At 36.3% G+C, this 14,975-nt stretch overlaps 3 protein-coding genes across 4 annotated transcripts; all 3 read right to left on the bottom strand.

Moving 5' to 3' along the window:
• Positions 1–226: 226 nt before the first annotated feature.
• Positions 227–1,583, bottom strand: LOC113765451. The gene is made up of 2 exons (XM_027309640.1): positions 1,348–1,583; positions 227–678 (listed from the first exon to the last, which is right to left on the bottom strand). Exons 1-2 carry the CDS (start codon positions 1,493–1,495, stop codon positions 551–553), a joined length of 276 nt encoding a protein of 91 aa, XP_027165441.1. The 5' UTR covers positions 1,496–1,583; the 3' UTR covers positions 227–550.
• An 880-nt stretch (positions 1,584–2,463) lies between these two features.
• Positions 2,464–8,156, bottom strand: LOC113764454 (LEC14B homolog). The gene is made up of 10 exons (XM_027308365.1): positions 8,019–8,156; positions 7,090–7,607; positions 6,854–6,973; positions 6,257–6,334; positions 5,574–5,756; positions 4,590–4,667; positions 4,108–4,283; positions 3,708–3,866; positions 2,992–3,052; positions 2,464–2,877 (listed from the first exon to the last, which is right to left on the bottom strand). Exons 2-10 carry the CDS (start codon positions 7,468–7,470, stop codon positions 2,686–2,688), a joined length of 1,428 nt encoding a protein of 475 aa, XP_027164166.1. The 5' UTR covers positions 7,471–7,607; positions 8,019–8,156; the 3' UTR covers positions 2,464–2,685.
• A 2,045-nt stretch (positions 8,157–10,201) lies between these two features.
• Positions 10,202–14,023, bottom strand: LOC113765082 (sugar transporter ERD6-like 16). 2 transcript variants are annotated; one of them, XM_027309133.1, is made up of 18 exons: positions 13,663–14,023; positions 13,411–13,473; positions 13,226–13,315; positions 12,981–13,040; positions 12,800–12,865; positions 12,606–12,671; positions 12,425–12,500; positions 12,245–12,309; positions 12,069–12,161; positions 11,885–11,971; positions 11,706–11,790; positions 11,570–11,616; positions 11,417–11,479; positions 11,272–11,331; positions 11,127–11,180; positions 10,984–11,043; positions 10,788–10,902; positions 10,202–10,671 (listed from the first exon to the last, which is right to left on the bottom strand). In XM_027309133.1, exons 1-18 carry the CDS (start codon positions 13,867–13,869, stop codon positions 10,556–10,558), a joined length of 1,473 nt encoding a protein of 490 aa, XP_027164934.1. In that variant the 5' UTR covers positions 13,870–14,023; the 3' UTR covers positions 10,202–10,555. The 2 variants fall into 2 exon arrangements, with proteins under 2 accessions (XP_027164934.1, XP_027164935.1); XM_027309134.1 differs by having other exon boundaries at positions 11,885–11,965; positions 13,663–14,022.
• Between the last annotated feature and the right edge of the window lie 952 nt (positions 14,024–14,975).

Genomic DNA, 14,975 nt, shown 5'->3' with positions numbered 1-14,975 from the left:
TTGCATCCGGATCATTTATCCAATCACTAACTCTAAAGGTAGAAAAATACCCTTCAGTAAGCATTGTAAGCTGTACCTTGCATGAAGCTTTAAGCATTCTGTGTAAACCAAAAATCATGAGGAAACAATCACAGCGCTAATTTCAACTCAGCAAGCATAAAAATGTCAAACATTTAATGGAACAAATTTACAAAGGAAAGAGAAGAAATATGAAAAGAAAAGCACCTAATAGAACCCATCCAGCACTGCATAAATGAGAAAGCTTCTTAATTGAAATCTTTAATTTACTAGTATCCACATGGAGATTAGACACGATCATCAGTTGATGACCATTTCTCCTAAACATCTTCAGCAGTGTGAACCTCAATTGTAGATATATGATGCACAGTCAAAATTCCTATTAATAACAAATCCAACAGATTTGAATCTACAGAAACCTCAACTGCTGCATTGCCATATATAACATCACAAAATGCTCATCAATTTACTAGTTTTACATACGTCTATACCATGACTAGTGCACTATGATTTACTAAAAAGCTGGCAGCTTTCATGAAACCTGACAAAGAACAAGAAGCCTTCTTGCAGTTGCTGATTTCCCATCAGGCCTTCCGGAGTCAGACTTACCATGAAGCCACCCCACTGATCTCTGTGCCTCGTATACAAATTGCGAAATTCCTACATTACCCGAAAACAAAAGACTGAATTTTTCCCAATCCCGCCTCATAAATGTACCAAAACCTATAAAAATTTCATTAGCATAATAGCTCAGCATTATACCAATAGAAACAATTGAACAGATTCAGGCTATGCCTAGATTGTCCGGCCAAAAAAAAGGCAGAGATTCACCAAAATCGCATTAAAATTCACAAATTATATGTAAAAAATACATGTACCCCAATATTCTCGAGATTCTCAGATTGCTCTATGTTAAAAAGCCCAAATCACCTCACCCAAATAAAAAAGAACAAATTTTTCTTAGACCCCCTTCCAGAATGCACTAATGAGAGATAGCAGATGAAGACATACTCTACCTCAATATGCACAAATTTTATAAACAAATATACATGAATTCAATCCTGCAGATTTCCAAATTGTACAGTAATCAAAAGCACAGATTTTTGCTGACCCAATAGAAAACTACAAAAAAAAGAACTAAATTTTCTTAAACTCCATTTCAAAATGCACTCATTGCAGGTAGTAGATGAAAACATATTCTACATAAACAAACCATAAAACCCATATATATAAATAAATAAATAAAAGACGCATAAATAGCTCAAATTGCAGATGACAATCAAATGGCTACAGGAAAAAGGGGAGATTTAACGTAAAGAAAGAAGGAACCTCCAGAGACAGTCTGCTTCTTAGCTCTGATATCATGAACGGTAGCAGATATTTTCCAGTAAAGAGGACGACCCACGTAGAAGAGCAGGAGAAGAAGTAGTGTGACCAACACCAGGCGAAAAATGAGCCTTGCTCTTGCTGATGCCATTCCGTGCGTTCAGTACGTGTTTCTTAGGGTGTTTGAGTGTGTGAAAAGTGGGGATTTTAAGAAGGAGAATTCTTTCATTTCATATGTGTTTATGTTAAGACCGGACAGGGTAATATTTATTTGATTAGTTGTTATCTATTAATGAATTTTCTTCCACTTTTAATATCAAGAACTTTAGATCTATTTATATTTTTTAATAGTTTCTAATTCGTTTTGACAAATTATTAGTTTTTTTTTTTCCAAACGATAACATGAGACAAATTATTAGTTGCATAAGTGCATTTTTATCATGTGGCACAAATGTGTTTTGATTAAAGATTATTTGAAAATTTTTTTAAAAAATAATACTATCACTTTTTTTTTTGTGACACAACATACACGAAATAAGAAGGTAATTTTTTAAAAATGCAATCAAAAGCATTTTTGGCAAATAAGGGCCCATCCAAACAAATACTCTCAACAAAAAAAAAAAAACAAAATTTTCCATGATATTAAATGAATAATGCACTTTATGAGCTAGCTTACTTGGTATGAAACTGCATCTCTGCCGCATTGATAAATGTACTTCAAGCTCTCTTACTTGAATATTGCAAAGAGGTAAGAGTCAAACCTGAGTTTGGTCTTGTAAGAGCTTGTTCGTGTGCTACTCAAAAGTTTGATCGAAGAAGAATATGCTCGACAAAAGTTAGGCCAACTGACTTAAATATCATTCAAAATATTTGCAAATTTAAAAAAAGCTTTAACATTTCTAATGTTTATTTTGGTTCTCTCAAAATCATGATGTGTATTCCTAAAAGGAACAGCCGGGGTGGATATCAGCTAATTAGATAGATAGATTACCATTCTTGATTTTGTTTTTGTTGCTGTTAATAATAGGTATGGTTTGTGATTAGGAAGTTATGGAGTAAGTTGCTCAAAACAAGCAAGTACTAATTACCATCCATCTCAAGGCCATGCCTTGTCCAAAATGAAAAGAAAAGGAAAACAATTTATGACCATTGTATTTCCTATTGTTCATGTCAAAAGAATTCCGTCTCAAGGAAACTATATATATATATATACAGCCATCGGCATCAATATCAAAATTTGAGATGTATGCTAATTTGATAACTCAACTTTCCGCACAAAATTTCCGATACATGCTAGTAATTGACAAGTATAGTCATATTTTCCAAGACCGGAAATGCTGTTCAGTATAGAGCCCGCCGTCTTCTTCTGTTTCGCCTTGTAGGCACAGAAATTTCACCATTGCCAGGGAACTCCCAATTGGCAAGAACTCCATCCCATGAAGAACTGACAATCATAGGGTAATAGGGGTGCCAATTGCAGTCTCTTACAGGCCCTTCATGGAAATCAAGTTTTGCAACTTGAGCTCCACTCACCTACAGAACAGGACCAAGACGGTCATCTTCCCAGCTCATGCATATAGCAGGAAAACAAAGAAGGTGAACCAAAAAGATCCAGTAAGACAGCATCAAATGAGAATGAAGACGTACCAAATCATAAATATATACGACAGAATCTGTAGATCCAGTGTAGATATACTTTTGCCCCGTGCTGCAAAAATTCACTTTGGATATTCAATCAGTTTGCCACTGAGAAGTCACATATGTAAAAAAGAACATCCCGTACGTCGTTCTTCGAAAAAAGGTCCAGCAGTTTCATTAACCAAGAATTGATAAAATTGTTCCATGCAGTCTGTCCCTCAATTTAATTATAACACCACACCCATGCATGGGAACTTAGATCATTCTAATTGCCCAGGACATAACAGAGCCTCCCAACTCCGACATCGCAAGAGATTGATGCTCAAACGACAATTGGTTATGAGACAAGTTTGAAACTTCTAAGCTGAAGTGACAAAAGATTCAATTGACTTTGACAGTAATAACAGGGAAAACAAAAGGAGGAGAAAGCAGAGCGGGGGAAGGTGGACATCAAGATCTTCGTTTCAAAAGCTAAAACGTATATGGCCTAAAACTCAAAAGTGCACTAGTCAAAACTAATATAGAAGAAATTCTAACTCTGGTGCCAAGATTAAAATGATAATTAATAACACAGTTAAGAGGACAAAGAAATGATTTAGTTTTTGTCTCAACAATTTTCTTTCCCTTAGAAATGTTAGGCAGAAGTGAAATTACGCCCTCATGGAGTGCCCTTCCCATAGAAGTTCCTTTTACAGGTAGATGCAGACAGCGTATGAGCCATTTACCTATGAGCTGGAGAGAAATAACAGCGTATGAGAGTACGCAAAACTGTATGGCCTTTATAGGTAGTCAATGATAGGTCGTTTGGATTCCTCAAATTTTTTGCACGCTCTGGATAATCCATCCATCTGTAATCCCAATCATAATCTCTACGCCATTGTACGCTGCAATCAAAGTTGGAAACATATGAGCATTGAACTCTTATACATTTTGACCTTAATAAAAGAACATATCTTCTGGCCCATGCAATAGTCATTTGACAAACCCATAAATGAGAAGAGGAGAAGAAAGCCAACAACTGGATAAAACATACGGCCATTAAAACCATTCCAAACACAAAGACTAAAATCAAAGACAAGACTCGAATTTTTTATGATATTAGTGAACGTGGAAGAATGCACATACTAATCAGCATTTGAAGACATCTTGCGAATATCCCAAAGCTTGATGACCTGATCTTTGCCATTTGAGATCAAGTAACGGCCATCTCCACGAGTATCAATGAAAGTAATTCCTTCCAGGTGTCCAATAAGGACTCCAGCTGGTTTCCCTTTTGTGGCAAAGCAACGACGGTCCCAAACCTGAACTCATTATAAAATTTTATATATCAAAAGAAAATTCCCATTTTGCCAAAATTTTTGGCTTAGTCAAGCTGAAACATTGAATATGGTATGTCGTGCATCTCTTCCAAATATGAATATGTAAATCTATTCTAATGATGCAAAAGCATTGCCCAAAAAGTAGCAATCACAACATCTACTAACAGTTCCCATGTTAAATGAGACAATTCAGCTTTCTCATCCTGTCAAATAATAGTAACGGCAGGGCAGAAAAGCTGCAAGCATTTTGCATGTTTACACCTTATAAATGCTTTGAAAGAAAGTTACCTTACAGAGGCAATCGTCACTCCCAGAATATATCAGGTGACCAGTCTCATCCGCAAAGCACACAGCATTCACATCAGACTGCAATGACAAGAATAAAGAAATATACTCGTGTCTTTGTATGATCAGATGCCCACAATAATCCATACATATAAGCTAATGGAGTTTCACTCTAAACCAATTTTGGGATAATCCTTGTATTAAACAGCTAAGTGAATACAATTCAAGGACTCCAAATACATTTTGGTTACTCCTAACGTATAAAGCACAAGAACAATCTGGGAATACATACGGGACTGAAAATTGAAGAAGCCAAAACGAGCAAGGTTACTCTGTCCTTAGCTCAATTCATCTATGCATATGGAACAAACAAACTAAACCTTATCACAAGAAATACGCAAAGTAACACTCACACGTATGAACATCCCTCCTATATGGACCTCTAAAGGGCCTCTTGACTGCCATAAACTGCAATATAGCAGTGTAAGCAGCTTTTCTTCAACAGAGAAAAGATTAGGAAAATTTTGAGCTACCATTTGACAGAAATAAGGCAGATATCCATAAATATCTTGGGCGTTACCTTTTCCAGTGTCCATAATTGAACCGTGTCCACCCCCCCTCCCCCTGCCCAACCCCAATGGAAAAACTAATAGGAAGAGATAACAAAAAGAAAAAGAATGACAAGGAAATGTTAAACACTGTTTGGAAAATCAAGATTGGTCCCCCCCCCCCAAAAAAAAAAGGGAAAAAAAAGGACACTTTGTTATCAACCTTACTCAACAAAAAGGCACAGGTTTGCAACACTTGGACCAGAGAAGGCACTGAATCTCATGCCCTAAGAGTTGACAGAATGAGAAAAAGCTCTGCTTACTTCCAGATAATACTATTAAAAAATCTATATCTCGAACACCACTGTCAAATTATATCCTGCGGAATCCACCACTGGAAGCAGATATATTAACTTACTAAAATTACAAGGTCTAATACCTCATGAGCTGGAATGCAGAGGCTCAGCCTTTTTGCTTCGAGATCATAAACATAAATGGAATTATTACTACTAGCAGCCACAAGTTCTCTGCCATCTGTTGAGAATTTCACGGAGAAAATTCCAAAAGAATACTCATCATAGTCTGAAGCATCTGAAGAAAATTCCAATCCCTCGTGAATTTCCTGCAAAAAGGAAGCAGCAAGAAGGAACTCATTAGGAAGTGTATCTATTGCATCCCATACGCTTAATTAGGGTCTTCAAGCCTCCAATATCCCAGCAGATGTATGAAGGTAAGAGGCTTTGATAAACAATTAGAGCTTTAGTTGGCTCCACTCCTCACTAGTCTTGTGGAAAAGCCTGATAATCTAACTTTCCAACTAAATAAATGCAGACAAGTTATACCTATGCGACTACAAATAATATTTAAATACCTTAATTTCTAAATTTTGGATCCAGTTGAAAAAGTTTCCTTCTAAGAAATTCAAACTGAAAATTACCATACTTCCCATTCTCTCAAAGGACAGTCCATAAGGTATGAGGTAGATGCACAACTATAGAGGAGACAAAAGATATTCCAAATAGATATAAATCATAAGCAACTAAAAGATTCGTGCTCCAAAATAAAGATTTTTTCTTTCCAGTTTGTTTCTGAAATTAATAATAGTAGAATTTCAAAACATACCGTAACATTTGCAAGAGATTCTGTTGCAGCAGATCCAACATCAACAATATGAACTATGGGAGATATACTTGAGTAAGCCTGTCAAATGAACTAAAACCTTATCAGAGAATAGAAAAGAGAATTTGAAGTGGCAGTTTACCAATGATGTTAATTACCAAACGAAATGCCAAACCAACACACAAAAAGGATACATAAGTTGCAAGCCACTAATAAGATCTTTCAAAAATGTCTATTTTTGCTTACTAAATATAAAGCAATGGATGTGTTCTGAAAACAACTTAAATGACTAAAATTACTACACCCAAGAGAAAAATGCGCAATTTGTAGGAAAATTCAGTGTGAGATATAAAGCAACCCTTCCCATTACATAAAGGAAATGACTTTGTGGGATTAACAATATGCCCATATAATTGCAAATATACACTTGTCAAGACAAAAGCATTGAACTTTTCACAGTCCTATTAACAGTTGGTGGCAAAACGTTGGTGCTCCTTACAAAAAATCACTCCTACTTTTCCAAGCCTTTAGTACTTTAATTCCAATCCTGATATCAACGAACTACCCATGCTCAATCTGAATGCAATTCCGAAAACTTACAAGAAAACGACGATCTGGGGATAGGGATGTATCAGTGATTGTCCATCGCAAGCTTCTAGCTCTAATGTCCTTCTGCAGTCTCCATCCCTTGTCAACATTATATATTTTAATCTGACTTTCCTGTTCAGGAAAAGAAAAAATCCCATTAGCCAAATCAATGAATACCAATAAGGAAAAGGCCCTTTCTAAATCTTCCTCGACCAATCAACTTTCAACAGAACAAATGTCATCAATACCTGAAATGCAGCAACAAACAGAGAACCATCTTCTGAAAATTGTGAAACATATGCACCACTTGGCATTCGATCAACCACTGAAGGACCATAAATAGGCATATACCGACTCAAAACATGACAACAGTCTCCTGATGAGAATCTCCCTCTCCCAGAATAATTCCCTTCCCTTCCCACCAACATTTGCACAGGTGAAACGGGCAACCTTGCCTTACCCGGTACCACTTTTCTGAAACGTTCATGCGCAGTTGACGTATATTTTGTGAGTAGCGCTATCTCATGATTAAGATAACTATTTTCTTCACTGATCCTCTGACTACCAGATGATCCCTCAGCTCCATTTCCTCTATCACAACCATCCAAACGCTTTCTAGTCCAAGTCATTTTCTAAACAACCTTTGCCTCCCTTCTTTTAGTATGCAGGCTCTAACAATTAGCTGCTTCCTATACCTATTTCACCCTCCTTTCCAAAATTAAGCTCAATAAACCTTAAAGGGCCTTCAAATTTCACCTTATTAATCCTGCCAAGCAAGAACAAAACAAAAACAAAAAGCCACCCAGAAATCCAGGCGCACACGCACACGCACAAAATTTAGTATACAAACAAGAATGTGATAAGCATGTAAGCAAAAGTCGGTAGAAAATTACTAAACATTAAAAGGGCAAAACTTTGAATAGTCCAAGAGCTTAACAATGTCAGCGGCTATCTATCATTAGGTACTTAATAGAAGAAAAGGCAACTTTACTATAAACTGGCGTAAGAAATTCCAAAACCATCATTTTATACAAACGAAATAGTATGTACGTAAGCAGTGACGTAAGAGTAGAAATCCCTTTAATCCCATGACGATAAATTAACCAATTTCAATCCAAGAAAAGTGGGAAAAAAATGAACTTTGTGGAATCAAGATGAAGATTGAGAGTGAGATTACCTTGAGAGAAGAGGGTCAGACCAAAAATGGCAAATTTCTTTGGTTTGGGATTGATAAATAATAAATGTAGGGAGATTACGATGATGATGACGGACATGAATAGTCAAAGGACTGTTTGAGTTCACTCTTCTTCACACCTGGAACTGGAATTAAAAAGTTAGGGGAGTCGAGTGTAGCTCGCGCGCGAGAGTTAGCAGTTGAGTTGTAAAATGCCTTGAAAGTGTCGAATTCGAATTAATTGAGTTTGAATCGAATTCGAGTTTCAGATACAATGCTCAAAGGCTCGTCGAAATCTTATCGAGCTTTTTAATTTTAATTTTTTAATATATTATTATTACTACGAAATTCTTATATCAAAAAAAATGGTTGAATTTATGAAATGTTTCAAGTCGTATAAAATTTTTAAAGGATAATAATGTTTTTTTACTCAAAAATTGTCAAGGAAAATAAATATTTCTGACTCGAACTTGAGAAGGCTCGAGTTCTATGAGCAATCATTGAGTTCAACCTCGAGTAATAATACTATTTGCTCTAGTTCAAGTATCCTTTTTCGAGTTTGACTTAGACTCGGTTACAACTCTCGTCGCAAGGCATCGTGCTAAATTTCTTGAAAAGAAGCCTCCATTTTACTAATGATTTTCAACTTCGCGCTAAATAGTTTTTCCAATTTCTAACTTTGACCATTTTCTAGGCCGAGATTTTACGTTTTTACCCTCTGTCGTCTGAATTACATTACTCACCATGTGTTTATTATTTTACGATTTGGCCTCAATTATTTACAAAATAGATAAATAGACCCATAATAGTTTCATGTCTGCACAATTGTACATATGTATATTTTTTGGGAATGACCTCACTAAAGATACCTATACTCTAGAGGAAAAAAAATTATATTTTCCAAAATCTTGGGAGTGTAGTTGCCCTTGTCCAATACTTAAATTAGTTTAGTTGGCAACGTTAAGGATGTAAAAATTGTTTATGTCATCTATGTTTTCACATTTGAGACATGTAAATCACCTAAAAAAGTAAACTTTCTTGTTAGAAAATTTAAGTATGGTATTTTTTCAAGGCCCTCAATATCACAGATGTTAATTTTCAATAAAGATATTATATGTTTCCTATTTCACTATTTAGGCAGAATACTTTCGACAAAATGTCCAAGGGTGGATTTCAATTAAACCTCCAAATAAGAAATTATGCTCCAAGTAAAGCCCATTTGTCAATTGATGTTTTGGTCACCTTGACCAAACTTGAGTGATATAGTGAAAACTTACCATTTTTATATGAGTTTAGAAAATTAACACTTTTATATGAGTTTCGAACTCAAATTGGACTCAACCCAAGTTCATAATTATAGACATAATTAATAATTATGAATTACTATAAATTTATACATAAGTTATTAATATTTTATGTTGTAATATGTATAATTATAAATTATAAATATTACTATATTTTGTGTCTATAAACGAGTCTAGTCTTATTCAGGTCTGAATTTACTAAAATCCAAATTTAGTTCACATTTAATTCGAATTTAAGATTCAAGTTTAAACTCTAACTCAATTAAATATTAGATTTTGTGAACTTTTTTCGGGTTTAAACTGACTCGAACCTATTGACAATATTAAACTTGGTAGGTGTAGGTTACCGTGGCCCTCATAGGCTCCTTATTCTGAATTGCTGACCCAATTCTGACCGGAAATCTTTATTTATTTTTTAAAAAAAATAATATCCGCGCGCCCCTATGTGATATCTGCACATTGCTGCCCATCCCCAGTTTCATTGTATCTGAAGTCAACTACAGAGAGCGAGCATAAAAGAATTCTGAAATGTGTGAGCATATAACATTTTTCCTTTTTTTCCTTTTTCTGTGCTTTGAATTTTTCGATTGTTCTCAAAATCAGCCCACTCGTCGATAACTCAAGACTGGGCTGGACTAGTGCTGGCTCCCTGAGAAAAATTCAGAACTGAGCTGCCCATTCAAGATTCTCCATCCCACATGCTGAATTATTCATGGGATTCATGAAAAGACCACCCGTGCTGCCCATTCAGATGAATCTCCATCCCACATGCTGAATTATTCATGGGATGATGAGATCATGAGAAAGACCACCCGTGTAGCGCATGATGAATCCTTGTTCGGTTGATGGCTTAATGCCTTGCTGAAGAGTGAGTGGAACTAATTTGAGAGAAAGAAAAAAAAAATTCATCGATTCTGCATAACTGCAACGACATTTCGAGTTACATGAAAAACTCTTTATCTATCCTACCGTGCCATCCTGCTATTGTGTTCTGTCGAAATCTCAGAATGCTGGAACACTTCCTGCAAATTCCAGTAACATGGTTGTTCACCATTATTGCCAGGAGCTGAAATATGCATTTGTCAAGAAGGAGATTTCGGCCAGCTTTGTTGCATGATGTAAATTTTGCTTCGACTTTTGCTCACTATAAAATCTGATCATATGTGATGATAAATTTTGCTGAAATCTCACTCAGATGTCTGAACCCTCATCAAGTAATACAATGATCTACCAATTCTATCCGTTAATGGAGGCCTGAACCTCCTCCAGTGTTTTACCCTTGGTTTCTGGCACTAATCTTGCCACAAACAGTACAGTAAGAACACAGAATCCAGCATAGATGAAGAATGTCCCTGTGAATGAGCGTCCAAAAAGATGTAGGGTCAGTCAAAGAGCAATGCATACAGGGGAATCCATCCAACTGTTATATGCTGGAAAGTAGCATTCATTCCAGGAAAATTTTGTCTACCTGTGGAACTCCAGCTCATGAGAAAGTTGAAAGTGAAGGAAACTGCCCAAGCACCTATCCAGTTCACCAGCACCACCAGGCTTCCAGCAGCACCCTTCACGTTTATTGGGAAAATCTGCAAGAGGAAATGTCATGTTTCTGGATGGAGTTGAATTACTCTGGGATGCAATTTTTGAGTTGAATCTAACTAGGTTACCTCTGACATTATCACCCATGGGACAGCTCCCATTCCAATTGAGAACGCTGCTATGTAAATCTGATTAATGGGAGGAAAATATGGCACTTCATTAATGATAGGTTCACAAGAAAATCCTGCAACTACAATAGTTGAGAATGTACCAGTACTCCAGAGACAGCAAGCAATGGCACCCATTCAAGCAATAAATTCTGGCCCTGATCCAGTAAAGGAAGAATGCAGTAAAAAATCTTGAATTAAACATGAACTCGAAACTAGAAGTGATCTTACATTCCCCTTAAAACTTACCTTGAGATAGAAAGAAGCACCAGTCAAGAAGCAGCCAATGAATGTGCCTGATGCTGACACCTGATAATGCAAGACTATCGTTACTAAATTTCTGTACGAAATATGCTGCCAAACCAAGGAGATGCAGTGGAGAACAGGCACTCACCATTAGAAGCGGTCTTCTTCCAGATTTGTCCATCAACAAGGCTCCAACAACGGTTAGGAGTACCTACAACATAAAATTAGCCAGTTTAGATACTGAGATTTCGCGCATTTTGGATTTTCAATGATTCCTGATATACACCATTTATCAACACACCTGGACTATGGCATAGGCCACTGTTCCTGTCTTACCCGAAGAAAGCCCTGCAGTTTTGGACATGGATGATTATTAATGACCAACTTCAGAATCATCACTTTAGGTAGATAATAACACACTCAAAATTCTAAATTACCAGCTTCTGCAAAGGTTTCGCTAGCATAGAAACTTATTCCATTTATTCCAATGAACTGTTGGAATACCATTAGTCCCACACCAATCTGAACAAAAGAAATTTTAGGAACAGTTAGCTTAAATAGACAGATATTAAAATGCATGACTGAAAACTTAAATCAGATTGAAGAAGTTTCTTACCATTACAGAACGTATGTATTTTCTGTCGAACAAATCCAGCATTCGAGATTTTGGAAGGCTTCGAAGAGTAACATTATAAGCCTGCCAGTGAAAGAGTAAGATTATTAGGCTACCATTAAATTTATACTGACTCATACCATAAAAATAAATTCAAATCTGTGAAGATACGCAGAGAGGTATATACTTCAATTTCTGCAGCTTCGCGAGTAATGTCAGCATCTTTGCCACGAAGCCTCCTCAAGGCAACCAGAAAATCTTTCTCTCGACCAACATTTGCCTGCAAGTGCAATATCTCATTCAATAAACCTATTTCTGATGTTAAAATGCAGTAGAATAAATGTTCATTTCATGGAATCTTACCAGCCATCTAGGTGACTCAGGGGTGAAGAATAGGCCCACAAACAGGACAATGCATGGAAGAATACCTTCAAGTAAATAAAATCAATAATCAAATTTTTTCTTCCATGATTCATCTAACTTCGTTGTCAAAAATCCTAATTATTTACTTCCAAAAACATATAGTAATTGTTTCAAACTTACCGGTCAGGGCTAGAGTTTGCCATGATACGACGGTTCCTAGCAAGTATGCAACTGATGAACCGGAAACAATCATGAGCTGCAGAACAAACGAGGGAAGGTGGGATTTTATGTCAATGAACACCTGCTCTTCATGAATAATTCAGCAAGAGAAATAGCAAACGAGATGTTATGCTTCTCCAACCTGATTTATGGTTGCTAGACCTCCTCGAAGATTCTTTGGAGCTATTTCAGCTATAAACACGGGGACCTATTCAATATGTAAGACAAGGTAGAAACATCAAGCGCCAAAATGATCCAAATTTAATGAACTTATCTATGAAATATGTAAGTAAATTCCTTTTCACTGCTGATTTACAAGATCAAATAAGCACTTACTGCATAAGAAAATATTCCAATCCCATATCCTGTGCAGAACCTTCCAAAATCCAGGATCAAAGCACCCTGTATCATACCAGAGAATAATTTTACATACTTATTCTTCCATACCGTACTATGTGGTCCTTGCAGTTGAACACTGTATTCTAATTGAAGACAGAAGAGTAAATAAGACGCGTACCGTAGAAAAATAGACTGCAAGCCATCCAATGACACAGAAGACAGCTGATATTCTCATTGCCTAATCAACAAGCACATGAAAAAATTATACTTATGAGGCTGCTAAAGAAAATTGCAAGAACAAAGGGACAATACAACTTGCTTTTTCTGATTCCTCCAGATTCACAAAATCTAACTTATTAACCCTTACAAATTTTTCAATTTGTTATCAAAAGAAGCAATAAAATAGCATTCAACTGCACATACCCCTTTCCGGCCAACGAAGTCTGCAATTCTGCCGCTTGTGATTCCTCCGATCATAGCGCCAATTGTTAATATAGAACCAAACATAGAGAACTGCAACAAAAGTAGCAAATAATTGAGCTCCATTCAACTGAAACTGAGACCACTTTTCCTCTATCGAACAGAATTTCTGTAAAAGAATGACATACCTCTGCTAGAGATAGATTTAAATCTTCCCTGATAGCAGATTGAGTAGGCGCTGAGTATCCCACCTGCAAAAGAATTAGCTTAAGCTAAATAACCTATTTTTGTTCCTTTTTTTTTTAACTGATTTTTTTGGTAGTCCTGATCAAGACGACGCAACAAGAAGAAACGAAACATGTTAATACGGATTCCTTTTGAGATTCAAGAAACTGTTTTCAGCAGCAAGAAACGAAAAACACCTAGAAAATAATACTTACACACGATCCGAACTCGAAGGAACCGCAGACAGCTACGCATGTGCTCAACAGCACCATGGCAATTGAACCATTTTCTTTATCTGCCTCTGATGAACTATCTTCAGAAACGACCATTTTTCCATTCTGAATAAAGGGCTTCTCCAAATCCTCCAGAATATTGTTATGACTAATACCATTTTCAATATCCTTAAATTGATCAGTAGCCATGTCTACAAAAATCTCAATGCAGCAGCTAATACTACAGCTTCAAGAAAGAAAAGCTAACTAGTCTATGTGGAGATGAGAAAGTGGTAAGGGGTGCATGAGACTGAGGTTTCTTGAGGCCTCTATATAGTACTTAGATAACATGCAAGCCTGAGGTTCCTGGCTAGATAATTACGGTATTGATGGTCTCATGAATCAATGATGAGTAAAAAATCTAGTAACCCAAAACTATCATTGTTGTCCACTTTGACCCCTCTGATCTATTTTTTGTCTCCAACTAGCCCTTGAGCATTTCAAAATGTATAGTTTAAGGGATTCTTGCCATTTTAGACAAAAATCCAGACGAAATTAAGGGCCAATGTTGCTCAACAATAATCAAAAGCATCGAAAACTTAATCAAAAGCATCGATAGCAGGAGTAGAAGTTTTGAAAAAAGAAAACTCTTCATCAAATTTCTCTATAAAATTCCTTAATTCATTGATTTCATATCCGAGTGCCAAAGTTTCATCAGATTTTTCATATCCCTCTTGATGAATGTTAAGTTCTCAATGCTTTTGATTATGGTCGGATAAAAATGCCCTTGGATTCCGAAGGTTTAACATGGCCTAAAGTCCTTAAACTATACATTTTAATTGTTTAGGGGTCAATCGAGGATAAAAAATAGATCAAGAGCCAAAATGGACAACAATGACATCTCAGGAACTTCCCAGATTGTTTACTCATCAATCAATGATTGGATGTTCGTTAAAAAAAAAAAAAAGCATAAGATATTTGAAAAATCTGTAAGAAGCCGGGATAGGAAAAGCTGTCACTGACGTGTGATCTTGTCAGACCAACTTGACCTGTTGACTGAGGCGGGCGTGCCATTTTAGGCTTTTTAGCCATGCACTGGCATATGGAATCTGCAACCTTGTTGTTTTCTTCTGATTTGGAGTTAGGAATATCGGAGTGGGATGGGACTGGAGATATTGTCGTTTTGCCCGTGAAATCAGATTGTCCTAAAAGAGTAAATTCGTCCGACTCCCTTGATCCTCCAAACTATATTGTAATTATATAACCTTCCCAGATACTTTCTTTTAAGTTATATCAAAAAAAAAAAAAGTTATATA

This window comes from Coffea eugenioides, chromosome 3 (assembly GCF_003713205.1).
Source record: "Coffea eugenioides isolate CCC68of chromosome 3, Ceug_1.0, whole genome shotgun sequence".
NCBI lineage: Eukaryota > Viridiplantae > Streptophyta > Magnoliopsida > Gentianales > Rubiaceae > Coffea > Coffea eugenioides.
The sequence above is the reverse complement of the archived record's forward strand: the minus strand, read 5'-3'. Positions and strand labels throughout refer to the sequence as shown.

Coding starts and splice junctions, on each gene's coding strand:
- LOC113765451 (XM_027309640.1), bottom strand. CDS start 1,495: ATGGCATCAGCAAGAGCAAGGCTCATTTTTCGCCTGGTGTTGGTCACA. Junction 679..1,347: donor GAAGCAGACTGTCTCTGGAG/GTTCCTTCTTTC, acceptor CGGGTAATGTAG/GAATTTCGCAATTTGTATAC.
- LOC113764454 (XM_027308365.1), bottom strand. CDS start 7,470: ATGACTTGGACTAGAAAGCGTTTGGATGGTTGTGATAGAGGAAATGGA. Junction 5,757..6,256: donor AATCTCTTGCAAATGTTACG/GTATGTTTTGAA, acceptor TCCTTTTTGCAG/GAAATTCACGAGGGATTGGA. Junction 2,878..2,991: donor TCGTATATATTTATGATTTG/GTACGTCTTCAT, acceptor CCTGTTCTGTAG/GTGAGTGGAGCTCAAGTTGC.
- LOC113765082 (XM_027309133.1), bottom strand. CDS start 13,869: ATGGCTACTGATCAATTTAAGGATATTGAAAATGGTATTAGTCATAAC. Junction 12,866..12,980: donor TTGCAGTCTATTTTTCTACG/GTACGCGTCTTA, acceptor GGTATGATACAG/GGTGCTTTGATCCTGGATTT. Junction 10,903..10,983: donor CATGGGTGATAATGTCAGAG/GTAACCTAGTTA, acceptor TTCCTCTTGCAG/ATTTTCCCAATAAACGTGAA.